At 36.7% G+C, this 10060-nt stretch overlaps 1 protein-coding gene across 3 annotated transcripts in view; it reads left to right on the top strand.

The window, feature by feature from the left end:
• The window catches only part of LOC101864416 (WD repeat-containing protein 26), a 42798-nt gene extending 33135 nt beyond the window's left edge, over positions 1-9663 (top strand). For 2 of the 3 annotated variants that reach the window (XM_013087183.2, XM_005106772.3), the window contains exon 14: positions 1846-9663. In XM_013087183.2, coding sequence (XP_012942637.1) covers positions 1846-1883 — 38 coding nt within the window. In that variant the 3' untranslated portion in view covers positions 1884-9663. Of the gene's footprint in view, positions 1-1819 lie in introns of all 3 variants that reach the window. The other variant, XM_013087184.2, reaches the window with a different exon arrangement.
• The last annotated feature ends 397 nt before the right edge of the window (positions 9664-10060 follow it).

The raw sequence follows: 10060 nt of genomic DNA, 5'->3' as shown, positions 1-10060 counted from the left end.
CCAGTACGTCACATTCAACGCAAGATTCTTGTGCGTAAGCGGAGGCTGACCGCAATGACTACTTTCGTTTTTCTCTTTCCCCCGTTGCTTCCGCTGTTCTGGGGAAGCGGGTATGGGGAAGTCACTCAAGAAAACAATTATATCCGGGCACTGTTGGTGATCCGTTCAAAACAAAAGTAGGCTAAAATTCAGACTTCCGGTACGTCGCAAAGTGACGCCAATAACGGCGAATGTTAAACAGCCGACCGAAATCGTAGATCTAGGAACCCAATGTTCCTTTCGCGCATCGCAGCTTTTGAACTATTGAATAGACGACGAAAAGCAAAAAAATTTAACCAGCTGTGGTGATTCTACTGAAAAATAATGGTGTTTTCTGAAACACCTAGTCCGTGATGACACCACTGACGCACAAGTGATCCGAATTATTCGTTTATTTGCATACAAATAAACCGATTTCTTGAGCAAGTGAACCTTTCTAGATCACAAATAGCATAGAATCAAAGCACAGGTTAAAAAAAAACACCCAAAAATACTAAATTTTGGACATTCTTGGAAGTTTGCGTTGGTGTGCTTAAAATGACAGTCCAGGAATCACAAAAAACAAACATTTTTGGCAAAAAATTTACAAACTCAAGATTGTAAAGCTGACACTGGGTCTGAAACTGCTAATGCAGGTTCTACATCCTATATTTAACATATGTTTAAGTTTTGGAGGAATAAATACTAATGCATCACATTTTATGCACACTAATGTGAGATGTATGTGTTTTTCCCCACGTTTTGGCATTGGCTCATATATGATATTATTTTTCTTTAAGTAACATAAAAAAGAGTAACTGTTCTATACTTATTCACTTAGAGCGGTAAGCACGGCATTGTGGCGATACAGTAGGTCCTCAAGCGGCAAGCACGAATACGCCATCTCGTTCTTTATACACTGTTAGCTATCTAGGCTACATGGCATGTAGATCTAGTCTAATTTTGATTACACCGTTGTGGTTAAAGTGGTAAAAGGACACTGTAAATTTTTCCGGAAAAGTTCCGCTTGTACCGTACCTAATTATTATGTAGCATGTGTTTTATGTATGTTTTTCATGAATAGGCCTACTATTAATAATAGTATTATGTAAAAGTAAAGCGCTTAGAAGAATGACTGTAACACGGATTTGTGCAATATAAATGTCATTATTATTATAAGTGAATAATGTAGTATAACGGGATTTGGGGGGGGGGGGGGAGGAGAGGAAAGTGTAAAAAAAGTGTGGGGGGGGGGGGGGGGGGCAAGAAGTCCCAAAGAAGATGTAAGATTATATTTGAACAGCCCCAAACCACGATGGTCACACTTGCCCGACATCAGTGCTGACACATGTGTCATGGGACAAACTGTTTTTGTACACCATGCAACCTCCATGTAGTTTGTTTTTTGGGTTTTTTCGTAGATAGTCAAATTTAACCTTTGATTTTGATCTAACAATACTCATGTTGGTTACTTTGATTGCAATGAGCATACCAACAATGTTATTTCAATAGTTCCATGACTTTTTTTTAGCTATACACGTCTTGCAACTTTTGCTAATTTTTCTTGCAACTTTTGCTATTTTCAAATGCAACTCTCTCTGAGGACAGCCTTATGCAGTTCCGAGCGCCATAAAACACTTACCCCCCCAAAAAAACCAACTCCTACTATAATATAAACAATAAAAAAACACCACCAAAAGCTGGGGAAAATGTGGCAGTTATTGAGTTGACTCTTTGTCAACGAAATGACTCATCGTAGCTAACACTCTTGACACTTGACATGGATTGTACAAATTTGAAGAGTGTTTATGTTTCTTCTGTTCACAGACAGTATAACCAGCTCTGGTCGCAGTTCTCCAGTATGACAGTGCAACTAGTCCTGTAGACTCATCCACAAGCACCTCATTCGCTTCACCTGGCCATCATCAACTCACCCTTGACCTTTCATTGGACTGCTTCGGTTTTGTTGTCAGCTTTGTGTGAAGGGAGATAACGTGCCTGCTGCGTGAGCATTTCTTTGCCAACTTGAGTGTATTTTGTCATAGAGTTTCCTTGTTTATATTGTAAAGATGTGATTAATTATATGAATGAATTTTTTTGTGAATAAATACAATTTTAGAGAATGCTTGAATGCTGTTTCCAATCTCCTTATATTTGTTTCCTTACCGTATTTTATTGTTTGACTTTTAAAGAAAACTTCATTTGAATTGAACAGAGGATATTTAGGATCTCTAAGATTGTAGAGTAAAGAAAGCGCTACTTTCAGCTTGTATTTTTTTCATTTTTGTGGTCAAGAATTTTGTTTGAAATGTCAGATATGCTATGAGTAGATAAGGGAAAAGCTGAGCAGGTTTTTAAACATTGCTTTTTACATGACTGTTTAAGCCTTCCTATTTTTTAGTCCATGTAGTATGGGTAGTGTCAAGAATGAGGAAGCTGTTTATTCCCACACTCATATCTGGGGTATTGAGCCATGGAAAGCATTCACAACGAAAAAATTTATTGAAGTGATTTTGCTTCAGATGTGGCTCCCCAAGTACTTGTTTTATTGATGAACCCTTTTACCAATATAGGTGGGGCAGAGTCCATGCTGTTGATTATTAAAGAATAGATGGGGGTTTTTTTTAGCTCCTTTTTATGTGCAGTTTCGTCAGTGCAGAGGATGTAATATCTGTTTATGGAATGTATTTGGCAGAAGGTAAAAAGGATTCTCAAAAATTGCGTTTCAAAATTGTTGCTTTTATTTATATTTGTGAATGTGCAAGCAGAAGAATGAAATCAGCTGACAGAATTGCAGATGGAGAGCTAGGGAGTGAGAAGAGTTAGTTTTAGGAATTGGATGAATTATAAATGTTCTGGATGAATGTGTCAATGTAAGAGGACAGAAAGACATAACAGTCAGAATGCTTTTACTGCAAGTCTATGGTACATACTCTCCATTTAGCTGACAATAATTGTCTGCCCAAGTCCTGGGGTGTTTTTTTTTCATAATCTGGTCAAATGTAACGATGTAGCATCACCTATCACCTTTTTTAATATCTCCACGGGGAAAAAATTACTGTACTAGTGGGAAAACAGAGTACTTGAGAGATGAATGATAGTGTTGGTGTATATTGTCTCGATAATGACCTCTCGCCAATTGTGAATGTTGATTATAGTCATGAGGAAATTTTTTATATGAATAACTGGAAGGCTGGTTAATAAAGAATTTATGCTACATTTGTCACGGTAAGTTTTTAATTTGTACATTACCCTTTAAGACTTTTTAAAATATGTGTCTTATGCTTGTTGGTTTCTTCTTTTCAATTGTCCTTAAAAACGAATCTTTTTGTTATGATATAATTCTCAGCACAGCTTACAGGAGAGAGCAAATTATTCCCTGAGCAAATTTTGACATGCATTGCATTTGATATGCACAGCAGATCTCATCTCAGGAACATCATGTATTAATTTATTGGCCATTAACTTCCCTCCTCTGCTTTTCATGCTCGTCCAGTCATTTGCTCACTTCTTGTCGAGAATAAAAACACTCTTGGTCTTATTTGCCTCTGTGAGTGTAGTGTGTTAAGGTGAGGGAACATTTTAAATTGCATTATAAAAGAATAAGAGATTCTCTGTGGGTCAATTGTGGGTGCTCTGGTGTGGTTTATTCCTTCTTTCCTGTCAAACATCTATCGTCCATATCTGTCCTTCTTTTCTTTGTATGTTATCTCTTTTAATACTTCTTATCTTCAGCACTTTTATTACCTATTTGTGTTGCAAGTGCTGCAAAACTATTACTAAAACCAAACCAAAAAAATATAGTGATTCTTTTGTACTTTTCTGTGGCATATTCTTGCAGAAACAGATGCTGTATCTTTGATTTGTTGTGAAGTGACTCGAGTGGGAAATGGATTTGATCAAGGCCTTCAAGTGGCCCTGCGAAAGAAAAAGCAATTTGTTATAGTATGATTCGCCAGAGTAAAAGATAAATCTGGTGTTTCCTCATGTGCCCTGCTGAAGAGTGTGCCTGTGAACGTCCATCGTGCCCATGTAGAGGTATCAGATCCAGTGTCAATCTTGAATGAGTATTCACACATCTGAACCACTGGGGTCTGTGCCAATGATTGGTAATATGCTACACCCTCTTGAAGAATAATAATGCTACACCCTCTTGAAGAAATGCCCAATTCAGAATTTTAGAAATGCACTTCAGCACTGAACTGAATGACCCTATTGTATTAGCATAAGAAGTCTTGTATGCACTCATTAAAAAAAAAAGAAAGCAACCCTCTGATAAAGGTGTGCCATTATTGCTATACATAGTTAAGAAGTTTCAGGCAGTAGCAGATATATGAATAGTTCTTGTTCTCTTTGCTTGAGTTTGGTGAGCTGAAATGGTTTTGTGTGCACCCTCCATATTCACACATACTAATGGTTCTATAAGGTGCTGCTGTGTTTACTATGAGAGGAATTTGTATTTAGTGTATATTTGTTTGTGTATCCAGTAATCAGAAAACTGAAGGTGACATGTCGGTGAATGCTATTTGGTGGTGGTTCCCACTTGGGTGTCAAGTGTCAGTTTCAACATATATGTTTTTTTAAACCTTTATGCGGGGTATTTTTATTTTCCTTCATCATGCCAAAGTTTATTTCAAAGTTGGAGCACATACCCAGTATTGTAAAGGAGAACTGGTCATCAGTGAACTGAATGGATAATTAAATGTTCTACTTTGTGTTTTGCAGAAAGTCATAAACTTGAGCATTATTTTTGGGCTAACCAGAAAAAAATCTCAAGGTTGGTAACTACAACAATGGTGTGTATGCGTATCAGTTTCATACTAATACCCATAACTCAATGGAGAATCTGGTGCAAATCCTATTCATCTCGTACTATACTTTGTGGAACTTGTACCTATAGTTAAATGAACAAAGACACCATGCTTGCTCTAGTGTTAAGACACTGTGGAGAACTGTGATTTAAGTCCATTTCAGACCTCTTGTTCAAAGACTCTGGAAGGCCATCTACCTGATGTAATTGTGATGAAAATTGAATTCTGTTTTCTTGTTGAATTCATAGACTCAGTTGTGCCAAGTGAGCAGTTAGTGCAAGAGCTTGTCTCTGAAATGAACTCGGCTTGGAATGAACAAGGGACACAATAAACAAATTCAGAATGTGTGTAGAGTTGGGAGGGTGCCTTGGCCATTCTGGGAAGCCATATGAGCAAAGACTCAAAATGATCATCAAACTGGTGACTTGCCTGTTACTTCACCATAAACTGACATCTGACTTTTTTCCACCTGTTTTGTATAAATGAGTTTTAGACTTTTCGTTCATCATACGTATTTAGAATTCTTTTGTTCTTTTATACTTTTTTGTGATGTTTGTCTGTTCCTTAGTGTGGTTGCTGTATTTGGAAGAATGTTTTGAATTGGTAATTTTTAAATCCTGGCCACCTTGCACAGAAAAGGTAGGCCTACAAATTTGATTCCTGATTTTGAAGAGATAGCCCCAGTGCTTTTTTCCCCTGGGATATAGGGTCTGGATTGGCTTTTATGGAGGTAAGACAGTCGGCCTCCCGAATTATATTAATCATATTGAGGTGTGACACATTTACAATCATGATAGATCCAGGCTAGAATGTAGCCCTATCATGGCCCCATATGTTGTCAAACAGTTTGGGCTGTCCTTGAGCCAGAGCAAGGGAAAACGAAGCACTTTGACTGTTCCGAATGTTTCCAGTAGAGAGAAATGTTCCTTTGTTTTGTCCACTCTTCTTAGGGGGTCTCTATTATATCAAGATTGCCCTTTTAATTTAACCGGTTCAGAAACCTTATGCTTTCTCTTTTTGTGAAGTTCAAAACTAAAGAAGTGACTCAGGACAAACCACTTTTGTGAAACAAAAGGATTCAAGTGTGTGTTCGTGACATCTGCCTGGGTTTTTTTTGTACAGTTGATAGAAATCATTTCTTGGAATGTGCATATATCCAGTCACAATTCACATTGTTTATAGTACTGATGCTGAATGTTCAGAGATGTCCTTCATTGAATGGATTCAATGAGAGTATAGTTGCTGCCTGTTTTCACCTTCTCCACCATTATAATTATATGGTCAGTTTCAGTTACTTTGATGAGGAACATGGCAAGCCAACTCTCTCTTTAAGTATGATTTACCCATACTTAATGTCTCATGAGAGAACGATATATTCTAAAAGCAATGAGTCATTTTTGGTATTGGGGTGGGGGTTTTTAAAGTGGATCTTGAAATTACCGTTTTTGTATTGGAGTGACATTATAAACTATTTCCTGCTTTCTTCTGGGTTGTAGTGTAGTTGTTTTCCAAACAGCATGGGTTGACCTTGGCGGTCAGGGTTGAGATAGCCTGTCTTCTGACTAATCTGAATTGTGTTGATAGGTATGTAATTCATTTACAAGCAATCTCTGTTCAGATGTTGTAAATTAGGCCTTACTCAGTCCGAAATGACTCATGGGATATCAGAGAATAAGAATTTTTCTCTCCAATGTCACTTTAATTTTGTTTGTATGGTCTTTTGTCAAAGATGTGCAGTTGTTTTTTAAGGATTCCGTCAGTTCCAAAATATACAGAACCATCTCACCTACTTCAATTGCTTTGTTCCTTATTAATGTAACTGAGAATCGTGAATTTGAAAATCAGTATGTCGGGGCCAATCAAATTCAGATTCAAGAACTAAGTTTGATTCGATAATAACAAACAAAGCTAACTAAGTTTATATTACTGTAAAAAACTGTCACCTTTGTCCAACTATTTGGAAAAAAGAAATGAAGTCAATAAAACAATATTGGACAAAAATATGGAAACCCTAAAATTGTAAGGTGCAAAAACATGGAAATTAGAAAACAGGCTCTGAAGTTGAGCAATATGTTACATCGGACCCCACACACTTCAGAAATAAATGAAAATGAAATGCATATATATATAGATGAGTAAAGTTTTTTTGTTTTGTTTTTTTAGTAAAACTGAAAAACGCCAAACTTTCATGAGATAATGAGATAAGAAAAACAAAAAATCCTCCAAAGGTCAAATTATTATTTTCCTTTCACTTTCAGGCCTTGGAGCTCAGTGCAACTTAAGTCTGATTGTGATTGGCGCTGACACATATCTCTTTGCCGTTCCTTTGTTCCCCATGATGGTCTACTTGGCTGTTCTCAGCTTACAGAAAAATGCATAAGACCATATTATGAAAGCATCTATTTGAGTGTCCTTGATGAACCATAAATCAACCATTATCCATCAGTTTTTGTGCCCATAATTATTCAACCTTTGTCCATAATTTTTTTTCCTCATAAAATCATGCTTGCTGCGACCATCTACACAAATCATAGGCAAGCATGTGTTTTTTGTAGATACCATAATAATGCCCTCTTGTACAAGATGTGTATCATAGATCTCAAAGACATTGTTCTACTGTTTATGTGGAAAGTTCTTACAAGTCACTTTGTGTATGATTTTATGTGCAAGTACTAAGTGTCTATGATTATGAAAGCCAGTGTCTGATGAGCAATAAAGGGTATGTTTTGGCTTTTTTTTCCCCCTTTCTTTTCAAGGCTTTATTCAGGCTAGAAATCATTATGCACTTTCTTCCTTCACAATTCAGTGCCTTACTATTTTTTTACTTTCACTGTTTTGCTTTTTAAAAAGAAAATAACATTTAAGATTTAAGATTTTTGACTCTTTCTGGCCCATACACTGACACAGTGGTGACTCCTTGGTGGATGGGAATGTTTCAATATTTCAACTATTCTCTACATGAAATAGTATTGAAAACTTGGCAAAATTATTTTCTGTAAAAAATATTTTAAAATTTATTTTAAACTTCCCTTCTCTATGCCAACATAATGATATTGGGGACAGCAGTATGTGATATGCTTGCAGCATAAAAGTGAACTAGACTAGACTTCAACAAATTATTGTAGAAAGTCATTATAATAATGTCGTGTTCTGTGCTGAGGTATGAGCCACTGACATTCCAACATAAAGTCCCCGTAAAGTGAAGGCAGATACATTCTTTGTAACATTCTCTGAAGCTGACAAGTTTTGGTAGAGTAGTGTGTAAAATGTTTCCAGTAAATCAGTGTTAAAGTATAGTTCTCAAAGTCCTGCTGGTGGAGTGATAGTGTTGGGGCAGAAAATTAGACTGGTCAGTGTAAACAGAAACAAAATTCTTCAAGAAAAACCTTTGTGTTAAAAAAATATTCACTCGTTCAGAGTAATGTACCAGTGAATAGTGTTGGGAATGGTGTTTGACAGGAGATTTCGGTGTCTTTTAATATGAATATGGAGTGGAGAGGGTTTAAATAAGATTACACAGAAAGAGATTTCTGAATTGGGTTTATAGTGTAAATAAACCTTACTAATCTTATACAAAGTAAGAGCTTGGGAATCATAAGTGATAAAAACTTTTTAGTGTGGCACATGCATAATTTTCAGTTGATTTTTCACTGAATTTATTATATTTTTATGCTAATGAGTATTTTCTTTTGTATTTTGAATAAATTGCAGGTTTAGTTCCTATTAGTGGAAATCAGTATGACGTGAAGAAACAAATTGTCATAATTTTCTTTTCAATTATTTATCCTTTTCACTTGAACTTTAATGCACTGTGTTATATCTAGTTTTGCCTATAAATTAGTTTTATTTGAGATGAGTGGAAGATGGAGAGTTGGTACTTATGAGTTTCTTTTTGTGTCTGTCTTTATTTTTTTTTACACTTGTTGGAAAGAAATTTTTCTTACCTGCTAAGTGATTCGTGATGGGTGTCACTCCTTTTGTCATGAGTGGAAACAAAAAAAGTGCTGCTAAGCTCAATTCTTACATTAGCATACATGCCTCAGAAAACGTAAAAGCTGCAGTTTATGGTATGTGTGCCCATGCGTTGCCATACATTTTTATGTTAATGTGAATTGCCCGATGTTCATGTCTCTTTTAATCAATTATTGCAAGCGAACCATTAGTGCAAACGATGGAGAAACAATCAGAATCGTCTCTGACCCGCAGCACACTCCGGAGATGCCCTCAGTCTCTCTTGAGTGAAAAACGTCACTTTACAAACTGGCTCAGTTCATCCCTCCATGACATTCCTCCCTCTACAATCCGCTACTATGGCAGCAAACTACCCGATGGTGTTCTAGGAACAACTGTGTAATGGGAAGTTGCAATTTTGATTCCTGCTCATTTTCAGGACAGCCACCCAAAGAACCGTCTGATTCTTTGTAAAAAAAAATTTAAAAATTGTAATCCAAAGTGAGCATAGAAGGGTGCTGGGTTGATTTCTTTTTCTCTATAATCTCAATTAGTCAGCTTTCCTACTGAAGGAAGCTGATGAGAGATTTAGAAGAAAACAATAATACAACAGCAGCTGTGACTTGTGAATTCAGCAGAAATTTTACTAGCTCCAGAGATTTACCCAACCCAATGATAATGTAAATATGTCAATGCAACCTTGTGTATGAAATAAACCTATGCTTTGTGTTCTTTGCATGTCACCTTTCAGCCAACTGGATTTCTCATCTTGTAGTTAAGTGTGTTGTGGAATTCTGTGTAATCGATAATTACTATTTTCTTGTGAAAACAAAATTAAGAATGCCTTCTAATATGATCAATAAAAATTAATAAATGTATACAATCGAACGTTTTTTCCTCATTTTCTATATATGCAATAAACCTGTTGATTTGTAGCTGGACAATTGACTATTGCACTGTAAGTACAAACGATCAAACGCGCATCTGTGGTGTAACGGTAAGACACTTTGCTGGTGCACACAGGAGACCCGAGTTTGTTTCCCAAGTGAGGTGAAAATTTGTATTCAGTATCTCGGTCTTTCTGTGGGGATGTTGTATCCCTCTCAGCCCAGGTTGGCCCTGACAATTATCTAAATTGTGTCGATGGGCGTGTAGTATCACCTTCATTGACTCACTCAACCCATGGGCTGCATACCCCCAGGGCGCTGCTACTCACTGAAGTGTCTTTTGGCCATTCCCAGAGGGGGGACATTTCTCGTTCATGCACAGTAGAATTGTAA

The sequence above is a fragment of the Aplysia californica genome, unplaced genomic scaffold (genome assembly GCF_000002075.1).
Source record: "Aplysia californica isolate F4 #8 unplaced genomic scaffold, AplCal3.0 scaffold00555, whole genome shotgun sequence".
NCBI lineage: Eukaryota > Metazoa > Mollusca > Gastropoda > Aplysiida > Aplysiidae > Aplysia > Aplysia californica.
The sequence above is the reverse complement of the archived record's forward strand: the minus strand, read 5'-3'. Positions and strand labels throughout refer to the sequence as shown.